A 22,249-nucleotide genomic window follows, 5' to 3' on the forward strand; every position below is an offset into this window, starting at 1 on the left:
ACACAAAGATAAGAGATTGATATGACTGAACATGTTTTAAAAATGATAATTCAGCTGGCCTAATTGGTCCAATGTGTTTTGTAAAGCTGTGAGCGATTGACACAAATTGACGTTGATTGATGACATCAGAGTTTGCCTTCTTTTGAAATGCAGAGAAACTAGAAATTCTCTGAGCAACAGTTTGTAAGAAGTCAGTAGTTTAAGGGACTTGGATTGTTTAATTGTCTGCTGGTTTTGAAATATGCGTGTGACCAAGAAAGGAAGTTGCTATTATATTTACTGATAAAGATCTTGAAAGCATCTGTTACAGCCATGAGGGGTGATGAAATTAATGAAGGAAATTTAAACATATGCTGAATGCCAAAGTAGTCTCTAATATTGTAGTTTGAACAAAGGATTAGCTGCCTCATTGGACAATTGTAACTTAAGGTGAATTTTGATAGGACAGTATGATCTTTTCAATCTTTTCACTTCGCACCTTGGAAAGAAAGGTATAAAAATCATTGCAAAGAATGATTCAGTGCTTATTCTGGGTAGCTTGGTAAGCTACCGAAGAGAATGATCAGCAGGGAGATGACAGCCCACTGGTTGACCATGTATGTATGATTACTTGTAACATATTTTTGCATAAAGGGTGTACTACTAACAGGTTTATTACAAACAGGTGTATTGCTAATGAGCGTTGTGTGTTGTTAACTTGTATTCCTACCAAACCTAGTAAAGTTGTTAGTGTTTAATTTGAGCTTGGAGTGTTGTCTCCTTATTTCTCATAATTCCCGTGTTTGAACTGTAAAGTAACCAATCAAGAGTAAAAGGCTACGTCTTACAAAGGGGCATCCCACAGCCTAACCCCAGCGCAGGGGCACCCTGCTGTCCACATCAAATTCCTTCCTTGGTAAGTTAGCACCGACTCCACGAATATTTACATGAAAATGTTAAACCTGGTTTTCCTTCTTACTCTTAACCTCTTTATTTTCATCTTGTATTTCCTGGAATTTGAACCTTTCAACATAATGAGCAACTTGTCTCTTTCAGTTTTGTCAAGGCCCTTCATAATTTTCATCAATGTCTCCTAGAGTTGTCTCCTCTTCCCAAAGAAAACAAATTTAACTTGCTTAACCTTTCCTCAAGACACAGAGTCCTCTTTATTGTTTTCACTGTATCTTCCTCCTATGATCAGGTGACCATAATCCTCAATATGGAGTCAGGCCAACACCTTATTCAACAATATAAAGGGATGTGGGTAATACTGATAAGGCAGTATTTATTGCCCATCCATAGTTTCTCTGAGAACATTAAAAGTCGATTATATAGTGTGGGATTGGCATCATCTGCAGGCCAGACCTGGTAAGAGTGAGAGGGCCCCTTTCCAAAGGTTGGATTTTAAATTTTTTTTAAATGACCAGATGTATTAAATTCATCTTTACAACTTGCTATGATGGGATTCTAAAGTTAGTCAGTAAGTCACATAATCATTACTTTACCAGTGACATTTCCTCTCTACCTGTTGAAAAGCTCCCAGGATTTTTCTCGCTTCTAGGTAGGTTGTATCTCCACTCCAGTGAGGGTTCATTCTCTTCAGCTCTCTCGCTAAGCGATTGTGTTCCCGTAGAAATACTGTATGGAATGTTAACACCCCCAGCTGTTCATTCACACGTACATCACCTGTGGTGAACATGATCAGTGTTAGTATTACCTTCCTACTATTATGAAGGAGGATGAACACATAGAGAAATACCCAATAGAACAGGCACCTGAACATGGATTACTGGGTTCAGTATGATCAGGAGGTTCAATGATTTCATGAAGCATAGGGATAATGCTCAGGGAGGTTTATGGATCCCTTCTAAACAATGCGATAGTGCTACCCGATCAACAAAAAAACAGTGGATCATCATTAGCATTGTTTATGGTGAGTCAAAGTTCCTGTTCTTTTATAATGTGGCATACTGAAGCTCAACATCAAATATGGCTGCTCCTCCCAGGAAAGTTAGAAAACCACTCTTTGCAATGTGTAACAGTGTAGCTCTCTCCCCCTCTTTCTTCCTGCTAACTGCTCACCATCTTTTTTCCTCAGTTGCAACCATGCAGCTGTGCATGTGAAAGGAATGCCCCGTATGAAGGTGGCATGTGACAGGATTTCTTGATCCAGCCAGTACTCACCAGCTATAAAACATGGAGTTGAATTTTGACCAGTGAAACAGCCTTCCTCCATTCTTCCACAAAGGTTGCTTGAAATGGTGTTAAATGGTAAATATTCTAGTCCATTGTCAGAGAATTCCTCATTGACAGCCAACAGGCCCTGCTCATTGGTGAGGTTTCTGAGTTTGTTGGCCAGACACTCTGTGCTGCCATAGACTTCATTAACATCAAGGAAAGAGGTCAGAGAGTTGATCTGCTGACGAGTGTTAACATCTCCGAACAATGCTCCCAGCTCACCGCTTCCACACGCAGGAGCCGATCGGAAGAAAGGCATGCACGTGTCAGTATCGCTGATCCTTGTATCATTTGGAGGTATCTGTCAGTAAAGATCCAGAACACTTTTAGAAATAATCACAAACGGTTCGACAAACACTAGAACGAGGAAGGTAAAGAAGTTTAAAGCTCAGCAGATTAGTGGCAGATTATCTGGTTAGACAGTAAACTGGTTTAGGAGCAGAACACAGATTTTATCCACTCAAGGGCCTCTTCCTGCCTCCACTCCAATTTTGTGGATGACTGAGGGGCCTGCCATTGTGGGGACACAATACTAGGTGGTGGTCTCTCAGCAAGTTGGGGTGGGGGGGGGTGGTGGTGGTGGCGGGGGGGAGGTTCATCCTTTGGGGGAAATCCTGGTCCCCTGAGTGCCCCCCTTCCTGATGATGATGGCCCCCCCATCCCCATCGCAGGGGCCTGCCTGACTGTCCCTGGCAACCCCGAACCCGGTCGCTTGCCCTGGGTCTCCGACATCTTCAGTACTGCAGGCCTCCTGATTGGCTGGCAGCTCCGGCTGTGGGAGGTTGTGCTTTAAAGGGATGGTATCTCCAGCAGTGGGCAGTTAACTGGCTGTCTGCTGTTTAAGTGCAACAGGGTTCCGATGGAGAGCCAAGGTGGGATTCCACCCATCTGCCAGGATTCCCATCGCCAAAATAAAATCGAGCCCAGAATGTGAGGTGAATAGAAAACTTCTGTCTGGAGTCAATGCGTGAGAAAATCAGCCACACAGCAACAGTTTTTCTGAAGCTAAGCTTCTATATGGCGAGCAGGAAGCCAGAAGTGTAATGCCCGTTATGTTGGTAAAAGCTAAAAAAAAAATCAGTGTGCATTGCCCACGACTGAAACAGGCATTAGATCCTTTGCACATGTAAATAAGGGGCCCAACACTTGTTTGAGGCTCCCATTACAAAATTAGTTTGCCATGTGGCAGCTGGTGCCAGCTGCACCCAGGGAATCCAGGCCCACATGCAACATATCAGGCTGTTAAACTGCAAACAATAAGATAGTTTTGAATGGGCAGACAAGTGGCAGATGAAATTTAATAAAGAGAAGTGTGAAGTGATTCATTTTGGTAGGAACAATGAGGAGAGGCAATATAAAATAAAGGGTACAATTCTAAAGGGGGTGCAGGAACAGAGGGACCTGGGGATAAATGTGCATAAATCATTGAAGGTGGCAAGGCAGGTTGAGAAAGTGGTGAATAAAGCATATGGGATCCTGGGCTTTATAAATAGGAGCAGAGAGTACAAAAACAAGGAAGTTATGATAAGCTTGTATGAAACATTAGTTCGGCCTCAACTGGAGTATAATGTCCAGTTCTGGGCACTACACTTTAGGAAGAATGTGAAGGCATTAGAGAGGGTGTAGAAAAGATTCATGAGAATGGTTCCAGGAATGAGGAACATCAGTTCCATGGAGAGACTGGAGAGGCTGGGGCTGTTCTCCTTGGAGAAAAGAAGATTAAGAGGAGATTTGATAGAGGTGTTCAAAGCGATGAGGGGTCTGAACAGAGCAGACAGGGAGAAACTGTTCCCGTTGGTGGAAGGATCGAGAATCAGAGGCCACCAATTTAAGGTGATTGGCAAAAGAAGCAACGGCGACATGAGGAAAGACTTTTTTAAAGCAGCCAGTGGTTAGGATCTGGAGCGTGATAGAGGCAGATTCAATCATTGCTTTCAATAGAGAATTGGACAATTATCTGAAAAGTAGAAATTTTCAGGGCTAAAGAGAAAAGGCAGGGTGTGGGAATAGGGGAGTTGCTCTTGCAGAGAGCTGGCATGGACACAATGGGCCAAATGGCCTCCTTCTGTGTTGTAACCATTCTATGATTGTAACATAATTATCTGAATATGGAGCCAGGTGAAGCACGGGTGCTCCACCTGACCACACATCCAAAGATTTCTGGTTGCTGCCGAACACATATTTTCACCTGCCAATATCCACCAATCCTCACAGCTCTCCACTCCCAATTGACTGGATCCCTATCTGCCAGCTCAGGTGGATTTAAAAGATTCAATGGTAGTATCTTGAGAAGAACAAGGGGTTTTCTTGGTGTCCTGAGAGGTGTCAGTTACTTAGCACCCTCTTCCTTAACCACATGGGGGAATCTTAGTGCATTTCACTCCCTCGTCCTAGGGAACGTTAGGTGCGAAATTCATTCTAGTAGTGTTACTAAGGCCTGCCTGCTGTTTAGCAAAGTGTGAGGTGCCACTGGCTGTTTCCTGCATGGTGTTACTGAACTAGTGTGGCTCACATGGGTGTGTTCCCTGCATTTTATTGTTCGGTCGGGGGATATTGGTGTCGCTGGCTAGGCTGTTGAGAAGGTGGTGGTGAGCTACCTTCTTGAACTGCTGCAGTGCTTGGGGTGTAGGTACACCAACAGTGCTGTTAGGAAGGGAGTTCTAGGATTTTGACCCAGCGACAGTGAAGGAACGGCGATATAGTTCCAAGTCAGGATGGTGTGTGGCTCGGAGGGGAACTTGCAGGTGGTGGTGTTTCCATGCATCTGCTGCCCTTGTTCTTCTAGGTGGTAGAGGTCACAGGTTTGGAAGGTGCTGTTGAAGGAGTGTTGGTGAGTTGCTGCAGTGCATCTTGTAGATGGTACACACTGCTGCGACTGTGCGTCGGTGGTGGAGGGAGTGAATGTTGAAGGTGGCAGATGAGGTGTCAATTAAATGGGCTGCTTTGTCCTGTTTGGTGTTGAGCTTCTTGAATGTTGTTGGAGCTGCACCCATCCAGGCAAGTGGAGAGTATTCCATCACACTCCTGACTTCTGCCTTGTAGATGACGGACAGGCATTGGGCAGAGAGGTGGTGAGTTACTCACTGCACAATTCCTAGCTTCTGACCTGCTCTTGTAGCCATGGTATTTATGTGGCTGGTCCAGTTCCATTTCTGGTCAATGGTAACCCCCAGGATGTTGATAGTGGGGGATTCAATGATGGTAATGCCATTGAATGTCAATGGGAGATGGTTAGATTCTCTCTTGCTTGAGATGGTCATTGCCTTGCACTTATGTGGTGTGAATGTTACTTGCCACTTATCTGGCCATGCCTGGATGTTGTACAGGTCTTGCTGCATATGGACACGGATGCTTCAGTATCTGAGGAGTCGCAAATGGTGTTGAACATTGTACAATCATCAGTGAACATCCCCACTTCTGACCTAATGATGGAGGGAAGGCCATTGATGATACAACTGAAGATGATTGGGCCTAGGACAACTATCGTGTGCTGAAGAAGCTGAACGTGTACAATCATGCCATCACTGATGTCAACAGGCTGATGCAACACCAGGACACTAAAATTTGTCAATGAATGTGTAGGCAACATCTTCCTTATTCATTTCTTGAAACAATGAGCATTAGTAAGCAAGATGGGCCCTGTTCTAGGGCTTTTAAAGGGCCACTAAACAAATTACAGCTGATGCGCTTTTGACTTACTTGCGCTCAGACAAAGTTTGTAGAAAGATTGTGGTGAGCTGCAGTAGGATTTGGGAGGTTTTTTGCTGAACACAGAAAGGCAGAAAATAACATTGCCTTGCATGGATATAGGGGCACTAATTGCAGTGCCACTTGCTCTGTAACTTGAGCAGAACAGAGAGAGGAGGAGGCAGAGAGGGGAAGCTCTGTGAGGAGGAGGGAGCACGAGAGCTCTGCATAGAAGGTCCAACCCAGAAAGGATCTTCTGCGAGCACACTCTTACATTGCAGTACCTTCATTAAAGAGGAGTTGTGTCATTTCTATCAGCATGACCTGGAGCTTCAAAACATGGAGAGGGTGGCCCACACAGTGGCTGTGAAGGTGATTGTGGCTCTTATATTCTACACAATGGGATTCTTCCAGGCGTGCACAGGTGACATCTGAAACATGCTTCGGTTCATTGGGCACAGAAGCATCAGGGAGGGGACAGACGGGCTCTATAAAAGAAGAGTGTTCTGAGGAGGGAAGACCAGGATGAAAGAGCACATGGTTTCGCCAGGATAGCAGGCTTCTCAATGGTGTAGGGTGTCATTGACTGCACACAGGTGGCTCTGCAGCCCCCATATGTCAACAGGGAATGATACCGCAACTGCAAGGGATACCACTGTCAATGTGCATTTGGTGTGTGAGCACACCAAACAATTCATGCACAGTGGACACCAGCAGTGCAATGGAGTCGAGGGCAGCACAGGTGCTGCTTGTGGCCATGCTAGATTCAGGGAAATTAGATGGGTACACAAATATTATGTGCGGCCCATCTTGTTTCCAATGGGCATGGGCCGCTACCAAAATTATGGCCCCCATGCACAAGCATGGGGACAAACGCATTTCTACCCCATACACTCCCTTAAATCAATACCACCAAAAACAGATAATTTGCTCACTTGCTAATTTCTTATTTGTGGGATCATTTTGTCCAATGGTACTTGGATAGATTGTTGATCTTTTCATGCTATCAAGGGCACACCAAAAACTCAAACATTACTTCAGAATGAAACAGAATGATGGTCTCACCCGAATTGGGAAGCAAGGACTTCTCTGAACACAAGTTGTTTCACAGTTGATGCCATCATTGAAGGTTTGGATGCTACCAGACACAGGACCTAAACTCATGTCGTGATCAATCCACTGACCCCACTGCATAAACAAATGGCTTGTAACTGAATCCGAGATCACGTTTTCGTTCGGTGTTCTCAAGATTTCGTTGGACACCTCTCGGACCTGGAGCAGAAGTGTAAAGCATTCATTACATGAAAACAAGACAAGGTTTATCCATCATTGAGCCATCTTTGCTGCACTCTCACCTGCTCCTCTGTGATGTGTTACTAAGGGGACAGTGAGTAAAACTGAAGACATCAAACACTACAAAGAACAGTGCAGCTCCAGTGATACCCAATAGGAGATAGAAAAGTTTCTTTTTTTATCTCTCCTCACTAGTGGGTTGTTTTCTACACCAAACAACACTTTAGCCTATCCAAGTGAGGCTGCAAACCTACAGCCCATTACCACCTTATTAACAGCAGTTTTCTTTAATGTGGCTCCATCCACTGGGAACTGGGCTGACTTGGTACAAAGGTAACCCATAAAGGAATGTGAAAGGATGAAAAGAGAGAAGAGAGCTTCATTCTATCTGACTGTGCTGGATTTAACTCGAGGTAAAAGGACAATGCTCTAATGCACCTCACTGCCTGTCCCCAATGTAGTATAAGAGTCTGAAAGGGTTAATGTGGAGAATGTATAAAGAATACCTTCTATCATAATGATGTAAGAGATCACATGTGAGAGAGATTTGAAGATAGATGCAGTGTGACTTTGGAGGGGTCACACAGACTGGTGTGAAGCTGTACATAGTTATAATGTAATAAAGGTTAAATCTCTAAGTACTCAAGACTAAAGAATCTCTCTAAGCGAGACTAACTAAGGTGACAGTGTATCAAACAAGCATACAACACCCAGTATTGTAGGGTTCAGTACAGTTGACAGTAATCAGAAGCCTCTTTTCTCAAGATGACAATGAATCTGATTTGTTTCTGTCTGATGTGTGAACAGTTACCAGTGGCAGAGGGAATCCAGATACTAATCTGTCTGGAGTCCAGCCCAGTGGGAGTGAGATTCCATCCTCATAACGAGCTGGGAGCCATCGGGTGAATGCTGTGTTAGACGCTCCCATGCGAGGAGTCCTCCTGGAAATCAGGAAAACAAAACATTGATTTATCTTAGCCCAATGCACCTGACCCAAAAATATAACTCAGTCTGAATTTTATTTTTATTCATTATAGGATGTGGGCATCGCTGGCTAGGCCAGCATTTATTGCCCATCTCTAATTGCCCATGAGAAGGTGGTGGTGAGCTGCCTTCTTGAACCGCTGCAGTCCATGTGAGGTAGGTACACCCACAGTGCTGTTAGGAAGGGAGTTCCAGGATTTTGACCCAGCGACAGTGAAGGAACGGCGATATAGTTCCAAGTCAGGATGGTGTGTGACTTAAACGGGAACTTGCAGGTGGTGATGTTCTCATGCATCTGCTGCTCTTGTCCTTCGAGGTGGTAGAGGTCGCGGGTTTGGAAGGTGCTGTTGAAGGAGCCTTGATGCGTTGCTGCAGTGCATCTTGTAGATGGTACACACTGCTGCCACTGTGCGTCGGTGGTGGAGGGAGTGAATGTTTGTGGATGGTGTGCCAACTAATCGGGCTGCTTTGTCCTGGATGGTGTCAAGCTTCTTGAGTGTTGGTGGAGCTGCATCCATCCAGGCAAGTGCAGAGTATTCCATCACACTTCTGACTTGTGCCTTGTGGATGGTGGACAGTCTTTGGGGAGTCAGGAGGTGAGTTACTCGCTGCAGGACTCCTAGCCTCTGACCTGCTTTTGTTGCCACGGTATTTATATGGCTACTCCAGTTCAGTTTCTGGTCAATGGTAGCCCCTAGGATGTTGATAGTGGGGGATTCAGTGATGGTAATGCCACTGAATGTCAAGGGGAGATGGTTAGATTCTCTTTTATTGGAGATGGTTATTGCCTGGCACTTGTGTGGCGCAAATGTTACTTGCCACTTATCAGCCCAAGCCTGGATATTGTCCAGGTCTTGCTGCATTTCTACACGGACTGCTTCATTATTTGAGGAGTTGCAAATGGTGCTGAACATTGTGCAATCATCAGTGAACATCCCCTCTTCTGACCTTATGATTGAAGGAAGGTCATTGTCATCAATTAAACTCAAACAAGAGGCATCTCTATAAGTGCAGGACTGACAGGAACATTTGAATTCAGGTTCACACATGGCAGCTGGAAGTTTTCTGCAGGAAGTTTCCCTTCTATTTAACTTAATAATTATTAAAAGTGTTGTTAATTAAAATTCAGAAATGATTATCCCCCCGGGGAACCTTGGGCTAATTTTCACTTTGGGTACCATTAGACACATCACCTAATTCCCCTTTCCATAATTTTGAGTCTGTAAAGAGAACATTTTAGAGTAAGTGACAGTCTGATGAGTCCTGATTTCAAGGATGTAGGGAGGAGGAAGAATTTGTAGGATGGTGTATTTGTAGCTCAAAAGAAATTAGATTAAAGGAACATTTAACATTGGACTGGTAAAATAAAAAATGGCTGAAAATTTGTGAGACAGTCAGAGGTTCAGAACTCATCTTGAGGAAAGGAACACCAATCAGGTAACAATCTTTCCCTTGTTTACTATCCTGTAATGTGAGAGTTAGTGAATGACCTTTCTGAGAGATTTGGGTAGAATTCATATCTTGTTTAGACTTGGGTTTTATAGAAAGTTAAAATTTGTTGAGATAAAAATAACTAGTCGTTTGGTAGTACAGAACTTGGGTATTGCTGAAATAGAGTCATGTTGTCTAAGCTTTTCGTCTTGCACTCATCAGGACATTCCTCAAGAATACCAATGTAAGGGAAAGCAACCACATTATACTGTATAAGAAGATAGTATTGATTGGTTGGCAAATGAACTCTGATTGATAGAGGCATTGCCATGGAGAATGCATCGGTTTACGGTGACTGGAAGCTACATATATTAATACACAGGGCCCTGTTCTTTGCAGACAGAAAGAACATGTACGTACATTGTGCCTGTTTCAGCTGAACAAAATAAGTGACAGCTATTCGTTGGTACATTCCTCAGGGCAATGCCTTGACCAGAGTCAAGCTGCCTAGTTTAAATTTCAAACAAAGCTTGGCAGATAACTGGTGCATTCTCCATGGCAACACCTCTACCAATCAGAATTCACTTGCCAACCAATCAGCATACTCTTCTCATACAGTATAAAGTAGTTGCTTTCTCTTACATTGGTATTCTTGCAGATTGTCCTTATGAGTGCAAGACAAAAAGCTTCAACAGCATGTCTCTATTTTCAGCAATATAAATAACTGCTTGGCACATAAAAGCAGCTTCATCATTGGAGGAAATGTCAGACTTCCATCTGAGATCAGGAGAGGTAGTGAGGTCAATAATTTCAATTGATGAAGAAAATCTAAGGATGGAGAGAGCAAAGACAAGAGGTGGGAACTTCTAGTCGGCCTTGCAAAAAACAAGAAGTCTCCATGGCCAGAACTTCACGAGGATGGTTGGCGGGGGGAGGTGGCAGGTCGCAGGGGGCAGGGAAGGGCTGGGGGTATATACCATTGTGTGCAGAGAGGCATCTTCCTTGGATTATAGAAGCTGACCCTGACAAAGTTTGTAGGATATTAGGGATGCCCTCACTCTGAAAACCACCAGCAAGTACTAGCACATCTTGAAGGGCACCTCGGGTTTCTGAAAATGCGTGATATGAACATAATAGATGAATGTAGAACAACAACTTGCATTTATATTGCACATTTATCTTAGTAAAATGTCCAAAGGTGCCGGAGGTGGTTACAGAAGGGCTAGGCCATTGAAAGTTTTGAGCACCAAGATGAGAATTTTAAAATCCAAGGCGTTGTGGACCAGGAGCCAATATAAGTCAGAGAGCAGAGGAGTGATGTGTGAATAGGAATTGGTGCAATTAGGATACAGGAAGCAGAGTTTTGGATGATCTCAATTTTATGAAGGTGAAAGATGAGATGTTGGCCAGAAGGGCATTGGATATTCAAGTCTGGAAATAATAAAAGCATGGATGAGGGTTTCAGCAGCAGATAGGAGCAAACATGGGAATGTCATCAAGCTGGAAGATAGGTGATAGTTTGCTAAGATAGAAATGTCAAGTGTGGGTTTTTGAGGTTGTGCGGAATAATGGCACACTTCAAAAGGCTTCCACTCCTCAGGCATTGCCCCCTGCCTTTTCAACATTAGCTCTTCTCAAAAAACATACCCTTTGTCCTTGCATGTGTGAATTGTATCTAAACAGCTCTTATTAAAATCACAAATGACAACCTATGTGACTGTGACAAAGGTAAACTAGCCTCATTCTTCTCGACCTGTCTGCAGGCTTTGACATGATTGACCACACCATCATCATCCAACGCCTCTCCACTCTCTTCCAGCTGGGTGGGACTGCTCTCATTGGTTCCATTTTTATCTATTTGATCATATCCAGAGCATCACTTGTAATGGCTTCTCTCCCCACTCCCGCACCATTACCTCTGGAGTTCCGCAAGGATCTATCTTGGCCCCCTTCTATTTCGCAGCTACATGTTGCCCGTAGGCGACACCGTCCAAAAACACACCTTTAGTTTTCACATGCACATTGACGACAGCCAGCTCCACCTCTCTCGACCGCTCCACTGTTGCTAAATTATCAAACTGCAGTTCCAACATGCAGTACTGGAGAGCAGAAATTTCCTTCAATTAAACTTTGGGATGACTGAAGTTGTTGTCTTCAGTCCCCATTACAAACTCCATTCCCTAGCTACCAACTCCATTCCTCTCCCTGGCAAATATCTGAGGCTGAACCAGACTGCTTGCAATCTTAGTGTCACATTTGACCCTGAAATGAGCTTCCAACACATATCTGTACCACCAGTGACCGCCTATTTCCACCTCTGTAATATTCCCCTGCCTCAGCTCATCTGCTGCTGTATATCTCATCCATGCCTTTATTACCTCCAGAGTAAACTATTCCAAAGCTCTCCTGGACAAATTTCCATCTTTCACCCTCATGAATTTCAACTCAATTTGTTATTTTAGTATGCCTTTATGAGGCACTTTGGGATGTTTTTCTACATTAAAGGCACTATATAAATGCAATTTGTTGTTGTTATTTGATTTAAGAATTGTTACAACAGTCATTGGTTTTAGTCCAGTGTATGCAGTTTGTGTGGGTAGTGATTTATTGCTGTCACTACTGGGTACAGCATGTAAATTGTGTTGTTTGTCTGTCAGTTTCATTCTGATTCCATTTATTTAAGGATTCTAATATTTATTTAATTGATTATGGAATCTCATCCAAGATATACTGATTATGGAATTTTCTCAAGTCTTTATTCATTTAGGAGCTACACCCATTATACATTTATTCATATTTTAAAATTTTATCTTCAATTATTTAAATTATTATTTCATTACAGAAAGGATGTAATTGCACTAGAGAGGGTACAGAGGAGATTTACGAGGATGTTGCCAGGACTGGAAAAATGCAGCTATGAGGAAAGATTGGATAGGCTGGGGTTGTTCTCCTTGGAACAGAGAAGGTTAAGGGGAGATCTGACTGAAATGTACAATATTTTCAGGGGCCTGGATAGAGTGGAGGTGAAGGGTCTATTCACCTTAGCAGAGAAATCAATGAAGAGGGGGCATAGATTTAAAGTGATTTGTAGAAAAATTAGAGGGGAGATAAGGAAAACTATTTTCACCCAGGGAGTGGTGGGGATCTGGAACTCACTGCCTGAAAGGGAGTTGAGGCAGAAAGCCTCAACTCATTCAAAAGGAATCTGGATATACACCTCAAGTACCATAATCTGCAGGGCTACGGACCAAATGCTGGAAGGTGGGATTAGAATAGGTGGATTGCTTTTAGGCTGTCACAGACATGATGGGCCAAGTGGCCTCTTTCTGTGACTTAAACTTTCTATAATTCTATGATTAATTATTTGGATGTTTGGTACATTTTTAGGCATTGGGGCTCATTCTACATCAGTAAGCACCCAGGCCCGCCTTTCATTAATTATTTAAGATTTAGGCTCACTTTCCTTTGTGGCAGGAACCTGATCCAATCATCACAAGAGGAAAAAATGTTGACAATGTCACTCAGAGCCTGGAACACACTCACTTCATTTATTCAGAAGTGTATTGAGGCAGAAGATCAGCTATGATTGGATCGAATGGCGGAGCAAGCTTGAGAGGCCATATTGGGTCTACTACTGCTCCAATTCTTATATTCTTGCAAGTACATTCCTGAGTTTTTTTTGCTGGATTCCTCAAACAGAATTCTTCTGTGAACACGGCCTACAGTTTACCATTAATAAATATTAATCAGAATGAAGATAGAAACATTTAGTGAATGGCTATACTTGTATCGCAGTTAATCACTGAAGTAGAGTAGACAGTGGTCACCAGCCCTGCCAGTTCCTACCTGTTGTTGCACTCAGAGTTGAAGGTCCTATACCGGTTTGACCAACAGTCGTCTTCACAGACTGGGGGCTGACGTATGGCTAGACAGCCTGTGACATGTGCAATGGTGTCCAGGTCACTCGCCGTTAACAAATCTGCAGGACATACACACTCTATCAATTTAAATCTTTGATAAATTCCCATACAAGTTGCACCAGTTAAACAACAATCTGACTTTCTGTTACAGCTGGAGCACTAACAGGTACAGTTAGTAAACTCCTGGTAGTGTAGCAATACAGTTACTCACTACACTCCATGTTCTGTGGTTGTAGGTTTGAGCTGCAGTATGGCCTGCTGTTGTGTGGTGCTGGCTGGTTTGATCTCTGCTCCACCCAGCTACTCATGTGATACACTTCACCTGTTCCCAAACAGGTTGCTTACTAGGAAGTCTTGTGACATTGGAGAATAAATGGAGCCGATATCATCTTGTCTGATGGAAAAACCCTTCACAGGATTTCCACCCTCTCCTCCTGCTGCTGAAAGAATGTGACAGCTTTCAACACCAGCAGACTGACTGCAGAGCATCAGGGCAGGAATCTGAAATGTGAAGGCAAGTGTTGATCTGAAGAGATCAGTAAAATGTTGGGTATCTTGCCTGAGGTCGGACACTACAGCAACTCTCGGTTATATGGAGTTCAATCATCAGCGCTATCCTGCCCTGCCTCACCCCCACCCTGGCCCCTGTCTGCACCACCCTCATGCAGACACTACTTTTGTGAATGAAGGTCATCCTCACATGGCTCAGTTTGTTACACAGTTGCAAAGTCACAGCAATGTCCGTGACCAACCCATCTGAGAAAAAGCTCAGTGGTAATGAGACTGGGCCAGCAAAATCAGTAAGTGTTTCCTCTAGGTTTCCCTCACATGTTTTCCAACTGACCTGATGCATTCAGTGAGCGTTTGTGGATTTGATGGACATGGTGCTGAATGAGACCCAGTGCAGTTTCCGTGTACTCTGCAGATCGCACTGCAACCCTGGTCTCTGCCATAGGGTGTCTGAGGAAACGTAGTAGGTCACCTGGATTCAAGGATCTTTTTCTCAGCTTCTCTTTTTGGCTGGAAGAGGATAGACTCTGATTAGATGGAGATATCAGTCAGAAATTAAGGTCATGAGTATAAACTCAAGGTACACTGATACCGTGTTACAGTTAACAGCTCACTGATTCAGGTCCCACATGATGATCAATGACTTAGATGAGGGCACTGAATTTAATATATTTATATTTTCTGAAAGAAAAGAAGAAAAGAAAAGAAAGAAATATTTTCTGATGTAGTGAAGCTGGTGGGAAAGTAAGCTGTGAGGAGGATACAAAGAGGTTCAGTAATTGAACAATAAGGTGGCAGATAATGACATGAGAAAGTGTGAAATTATCTACTTTGGTATGAAGAATGGGAAAGAAGAATATTTTTTAAAAGGTGAGCGATGAGTAAATGTTGGCTTTTGGAGGGAATTTGGAGTCCTCATATACAAATCCCAGAAAGTTAACATGCAGATGTAACAATTAGGAAGGCAAATTGTATGTTAGCCTTTATTACAAGGGGTAGGAATTTAAGAGTAATTAAGTTTTGCTGCAATTATGTAGGACTTTGGTGAGATCATACCTGGAGACCTGTGTACAGTTTAGGTCTCCTTACCTAAAGAAGGGTATTCTTGCCTTAGAGGAAGCCTTAGTAGGTTCACTAGATTGAATCCTGGGATGGGAGGCTCCCCTATGAGGACAGATTGAGTAGAATGGGCATATATTCTCTGGAATTAGGAAGAATCAGTAGTGACCTCTTTGAAACATAAAATTTTAGAGGGCTTGACATGGTAAATGCTGAGAGGCCATTTTCCCTGGCTGGACAGTCTAGAACTAAGGGTCATAGACTCAGGAAAAGGGTTGACCATGCAGGACTGTGATGGGAGAAATTTCTTTACTCAGAAGTTTATGAATCTCTGAAATTATCTAACCAAGCGGGCGATGTATACTCATTGTGGAGTATATTCAAAACTGAGATCGATGGACTTTTGGGCACTGAAGAACCAAGGGTTATGGGGATGGGGCAGTAAAAGTGGAGTTGATGTAGGAATTCAGCCTTGATACTTTTCAATAGTGGAGCAGGCTCGAGTGGCTTTATGGCCGACTCCTGCTCCAATTGGCAAACAACTCTACATCAAGAAGCACACAAGGAATATGTGCTTGGGATTTCTGTCATGTTCTCCATTTATACTGTAAGCAGAAAACATAGTCAATTAAAAACAGAACTCCTGGCTAATACTACAGCAAATTCTCCCGATAAAACCAAATAATGTTTCGAGGAAAATGTACGTGTAAAATCAATCCCAATCACTTGCACTAGTTTCCAGGCCTGACTGATGGGGGAATTACCCAATCATTTCCATTCTAGCTGGGAATAGTGGTGTCACTAAACACAGCCATAAACATGTAAAGAGCACAGATATCACACCGAGTGAAGTCAGAGTAGACTGAATATAGATTTGGATACATTTTGGAAGACTCTATTCGTGGTTCGGAGGCTCACCTACCATAAACGCAGACTGAGAATCTGCCACAGAGGTCCGTGTGACCAATTTGTGGTGTTCCTAGTGTTCTAATCATGAAACTAAATTGCTGCAAGGTCAGGAATGGTGAAAATCAGGTATACTGATCTCCTTGGACAATGCATTGTCTTGTAATGCATCATTATCTCCCAAGCAACTCTTCTTTATTGTCCCAGTTTTCTCCACTCCCTTCCCTTATCATGCTGGGGATAATTCTGTGGCCATTATGTCGTAGCTTGCAAAATTAGCTATTCTTAATGTGTTATCCCAGACAGTGACTGTGAGATGACTACTCAATAGTGTGGCATCCGAATGGTTGTTTTTCAGGATATACTGTGATGTTCCCCAGGGGTTAGTACTAGAATCACTACTTTTTTGATATATATTAATGTCTTGGACTTGGGTGTACAGGACACAATTTCAAAATTTGCAGATGATGCAAAAGTCAGAGGTGTAGTGACCAGTGAGGAGGATGACATCGGCTGATGGAATGGGCAGACACATGGAAGATTAAATGTAATACAGAGAAGTGCAAAGTGATGCATTTTGGAAGGAAGAGTGAGGAGAGGCAATATAAACTGAAAGGTCCAATTCTAAAGGGGGTGCAGGAATAGAGAGACCTGGGGATGTATATGCACAAATCATTGAAGGTTGTAGTTTGAGAAAGCAATTAAAAAAGCATGCAGGATCCTGGACTTCATAAATCATAGAATTATAGAATGTTTACAGCACAGAAGCAGTCCCCTCCACCTGTCATGTCTGTGCCAGCTCTTGGCAAGATCTACTCAGCTAGTCCCACTCCGCGGCCTTTTCCCTCTTGCCCTGCAATTTTTTCTCTTGGGATAATTATCCAATTTCCTTTTGAAAAACACAATTGAATCTCCCTGCACCACACTTTCAGACAGTGAATTCCAGATTCTAACCACTCGCTGCGTAAAAAAAGTTTTTCCTCATGTCATCTCAATCACCTTAACTTGGTGTCCTCTGGTTCACAACTGTCCTGCTAATTGGAACAGTTTCTTGCTATTTACTCCAGGCCCCTTTTGATTTTCAACACCTCTATCAAATTTATATCCTCCGTAATCATGGGCCGCTGGGGCTAATTATGTTTCCCCCAGTGTAATATCAGCCAACGTTCCTGGGTACTTCCTGGTCTGGAAGCTTCAGAACCACACAATGCAGGGAAACACTCTCAGGAGCTCGTTCTCTGCAAATTGCCCCAACTCTGTGACAGTGCTCCATTAGTTTTTTTACCATATCAATATAAAGTGAAGGACCTTGACAGTGCACGTCACCAGGTTTTCTAATGAACTAACATAAAGCAAAAACTGTTCTCCTCATTCTGAATGTGGTAATCCTTATTCCAAATGAATTTAATGGGCTGATCCCTTCATGGAGAGCCCAATCTGACAATGCTACAGAGATAAAGAACCTACCAATCTCTGGTCTCCTTATACGCTTTATTCACCAGTTCAATGGCTTCATCTACAGCTCTTCGTACGAGCGGACTGCCCAGTGGATTCTCATCATCTACGACAGAAACACAACATCCTGAGAAAGGCCAGATGGTTTCCATCTGAAATTAACTTTACAATGAAGCAGATGGTGTAACTGCGATCGAGACACATAGATGGATTTCTGGAGATAGAAGTGATTGAAGGATTGAGTGAGAAGGTGAGTACGTGGAGCTGCACTGTTAAAGAGGAACTACCAGCCTTTCAGTTTTCTGAAACATTTTTACACTCTTCCTTATGTACTGGGTTGGCAAATGAGACAATGTAACTTGGGGACAGGTACCATTACTCAAGAAAATGGTAGAGCACAATTTAAACCACCATATGCAGAGAGACACGAGAGGTTGTGGAAAGCAATTAACGAAGATGAAATATAAGGTTTATAAAGATTGAGCTACACCCATCATCAGTAGTCTCAGCTTCATACACTGTCTGAAAGTATTGCAATTCCTTCATACTCAACTCTATTTCTTCCAGGGGAAGTGTCACAATTTGCACAACGAAACAAGCTTTTCTGTGTTTCATATAACAGACGGGGCCTTGCAGAAAGAGGCCAGCCTCTTTGATGACATGCAGATCCACCTGCCTCTGCTACTTGTTTACCAACTCCATCATGGTATCTTACCTGCGCAAGCATCAGCCTGGAGACACCCACTTTGCAGGAAGTTGTTAGTGAGTCAGAAGCAGGGTGACACTGGATAAAGCACTGAACGGTAGTTAGAATGAGAACCCGGGAATGGAAGTGTGTCAATCCTGCATGGAGAGTGGAGAAATAACTGCCTGTGCAAAGGAACCTAGGGACCCAGAACTCAGGGACTACAAGTAGGCTCTCAATTGTTCCTTGCAAGTGTAGGAACTCTGCCAGTTTGTAGGAATAAATATCTTTCTCTTTCTCTCTCTGTTTATCTGGTTCCATTGGGAAGATATGATTTGTGCAGCTCTTCTTACCTTCTTGATGCCATGGTGAGCAGCCACCTGACTAATAAGCAGTGTGTACAATCTACAAGATGCACTGCAGCAACTCACCAAGATTCCTTTGACAGTACCTTCCAAACCCATGACCTCTACCACCTAAAAGGACAAGGGCAGTAGATGCATGGGAACACCACCACCTGCAAGTTCCCCTCCAAACAACACACCATCCTGACTTGGAACTATATCGCTGTTCCTTCACTGTCATTGGGTCAAAATCATGAAACTCCCTTCCCAACATCACTGATGGTTTACCTACACCCCAAGGAGTGCAGCAGTTCAAGAAGGCAGCTCACCACCATCTTCTAAAGGCAATTAGGGATGGGCAATAAATGCTGGCATAGCCAGCGATGCCCACATTGACCCAGGTCTGTTTCTGCTGCTGCAGCAATGGTTGGAATTTTATGCCCTCCCAAAGACCATGATCGTGGCAGTGGTGGGGGGGAGGGGCGGGGGGCGTGCGTAAAATGTAGCGGGTGGCTCAAGAGGCCCTGCGGCAGTGAAAAACAGCCCACCAGGCCAATCATGATCCTGTACCAGTTCCCAAACAATTGATCTAATTCATGGGAGATTTTTTTCTCATTATTCTCATCATTACTCCTTATCCTAATGAGCTTGCATGGAAACCTCAGGGTAAGTTCACCTCAGCAAAGCTGGCACAATGACCATTGCATCCTGGGCATATTTTGCCAATACTCTCCTGTTTAATGAAATTATACAAAACAGATCTGGGGAATCAGGTTCAGTATCATACCTGCATGAACACCATCAGTGTGAAGGAGGAACAATCCAGCAAGGAACATGCCCAAGGACCACAGAGGTGCCATTCTGAAAGAAACACATTCAGTACATGAGTCAGGGACTCGGATGAGAGATCAATAACATATTAAAGCTAGAAAACTAAACAGCTAAACATTAAAGGTGTACATACATACAAGGACACGTATACACTTACAGGTAGAAACTGACATACATGTAGAAATTCAGTGGCATGAGACATGAACAGACAGGCAGACACAGGCATGTACAACCAGAGACACCTGCAAAGTACTGACTTTCATTTTTCTGTATTAATCTCCAGAAATAGAAAATGGAATGTACTGATGTTACAAACTAACAAAATCTTAAAAGATAGTGATAACAGTGAGGTTCAGCAAAACAGTCATGTGGCTTTCATCAGAATTATAGGCCAATTAAAAGCGTTAAAACTTAATTAAACAATGAGACTAACAATGAACTTTATATACAAACTGTTCTAATTGTCAGAGACCATGTGATTTATATACAAAATATGCTAATAGAGACAGTGTGATTTATATCTACAATCTGCTGATTTTTCTCTCTACTTTAGTTAATGAAAGGGGAGATTGGGATGGGTGTCTAACAGGAAAGCCAATGTATTCTCACCCATTTTCCATTCTTGTCAAAGCTTAATTTCACACCCATGTAAAAACTATGCCATCTGTTGGCAATAGTGTCATTCCTGAACAAAGTGAACAATCTATTGGAGACATCAGTAAGTAAAGGGATGCAAGTGAAATCATACCAAAATATTGAAATGAGACCTGGTCCCAGACAAATTTTTATTGAAGTTTCCATATCAAGTCCACTGTTTACTGCAGTTATAAACCTTTTTTTCTAGGTACCCCTTCACTCCTCTGATCACCTTTGAACATGTTTCAGCACATTCTTACATTGTTTATTGTTGCCCCTTTTCCCAATCTATTTACTTTTACAGGGCATAGAAGTTGTAGCACCCTTGGGGTAGAGTGACCACAGAATGATCAAGTTCAACACGACTGGAGAGGTAAATGTACCTAAGACCAGTAGTCAGGTATATAACATTAACAAGACTAAATTCAAAGAACAGAAAGAACTATTAAGAGAAAGATTTGGAGCTCTGACTTAATGGTAAGTGGAACATCTTTAAAGATATAATGCTGAGATTGCAGGATAAATAATTTTCTAAACAAGTAAACTCAAACAAATGTCATTCTAAATGGATGAACATAAGAACATAAGAAGTAAGAGCAGGAGTAGGCCATTCAGCCACTCAAGCCTGCCCTGCCATTCAATAAGATCATGGCTGATCTGTCCCAGGCCTCAACACCTCTTTTGGGACTGCTCCGCATACCCCTTGACTCCCCAAAATTTCAAAAATCTATCTACCTCCTCTTTAAATACATTTCGTGACCTATCCTCCACAACTCTCTGAGGTAGAGAATTCCAGAGATACACCACCCTCTGAGAGAAGAAATTTCTTCGCATCTCAGTTTTAAATGTCTGCCCCCTTATTCTGTAACTATGTCCCCTAGTTCGAGATTCCCCCACCAGTGGAAACATATTCGCAACATCTACCCTTTCAAGCCCCCTTAAAATCTTATATGTTTCAATAAGATCACCTCTCATTCTTCTAAACTCCAATGAATAAAGGCCTAACCTGTTTAGCCGTTTTTGATAAGACAGCCCCTTCATCCCAGGAATCAGCACAGTGAACCTTTTCTGAACTGCCTCCAATGCTAGTATATCCTTCTTTAAATACGGGGATCAAAACTGTACGCAGTACTCCAGGTGTGGCCTCATCAACGCCCTGTGCAGTTGTAATAAGACTTCCCTATTTTTAAACCCTAACCCTCTAGCAATAAAGGCCAAAATTTCATTTGCCTTCCTAATTACATGCTGCACCTGCACGCTAACTTTTTGTGTTTCATGTACAAGAACACCCAGATCCCTCTGTATTGCAGTATTTTGTAGTCTTTTTCCATCTAAATAATAATCTGCCTTTGTATTCTTCCTACCAAAGTGGATGACCTCATACTTTCCCACATTGAACTCCATCTGCCAAGTTTTTGCCCACTCACTTAACCTATCTATATCCCTTTGCAGATTCTTTGTGTCCTCATCACAACATGCCTTCCCATCTATTTTTGTATCGTCAGCAAATTTGGATACACTACACTCTGTCCCTTCCTCCAAGTCATTAATATAGATCGTAAATAGTTGAGGCCCCAGGACCGATCCTTGTGGCACCCCACTAGTTACGACTTTCCAACCTGAAAAAGACACATTGATCCCTACTCTCTGCCTTTCTGTGTGTTAGCCAATCCTTAATCCATGCCAACACATTACCCCCAATACCTATTTTGTGCAATAACCTTTTATGTGGCACCTTATCGAACGCATTCTGAAAATCCAAATACACAACATCCACTGCTTCCCCTTTATCCACTCTGCTTGTTATATCATCAAAGAGCTCTAACAAATTTGTCAAACATGATTTCCAATGATCAAATTAAAAGAGAAATGAAGAGCAAAATTAACTTTGACAAATCCAGGAGGAAGAAAATGGAAAGACCTTGGATGATTACAAGAGTGTACAGAAACAATTAAAAGGGGGGGTCAGAAGAGCAAAGCAGAACATTGAAAAAAGCACAGTGGCAGAGTCTGAACAAAAGAATAACAAAGTCTTTCAACACAGTAAGAGAGGAGTCAAAGAAAAAAATTGACAACCCTAAAAAATGCAAAGTACTTGAAACTGAGAAAAAATACAAAAGAGTAAATATTCTGAATGTCAGTCACTCCAAATATTCAAAAGGGACCACAAGAAAAATATGTTCTTGCCAAACAGAGCTAGCCAAAAGAAATCAGATGACACTCACCTTAGGAACTCTGACTCCCTATGGAAGAATACTTCTGAAACTTGGGCTTAAATATAATTCCCGTAG

General features: G+C 42.7%; 1 protein-coding gene across 1 annotated transcript in view; it reads right to left on the reverse strand.

The window, feature by feature from the left end:
- Positions 1-19,351, reverse strand: part of LOC137346491 (eosinophil peroxidase-like) — a 41,671-nt gene extending 22,320 nt beyond the window's left edge. The window contains 8 exon segments of the mRNA XM_068009952.1: positions 1,505-1,665; positions 2,164-2,518; positions 6,970-7,176; positions 8,009-8,138; positions 13,459-13,591; positions 14,377-14,552; positions 17,475-17,568; positions 19,279-19,351. Coding sequence (XP_067866053.1) covers positions 1,505-1,665; positions 2,164-2,518; positions 6,970-7,176; positions 8,009-8,138; positions 13,459-13,591; positions 14,377-14,552; positions 17,475-17,568; positions 19,279-19,351 — 1,329 coding nt within the window.
- Positions 19,352-22,249: the final 2,898 nt, after the last annotated feature.

The sequence above is a fragment of the Heterodontus francisci genome, chromosome 30 (genome assembly GCF_036365525.1).
Source record: "Heterodontus francisci isolate sHetFra1 chromosome 30, sHetFra1.hap1, whole genome shotgun sequence".
NCBI lineage: Eukaryota > Metazoa > Chordata > Chondrichthyes > Heterodontiformes > Heterodontidae > Heterodontus > Heterodontus francisci.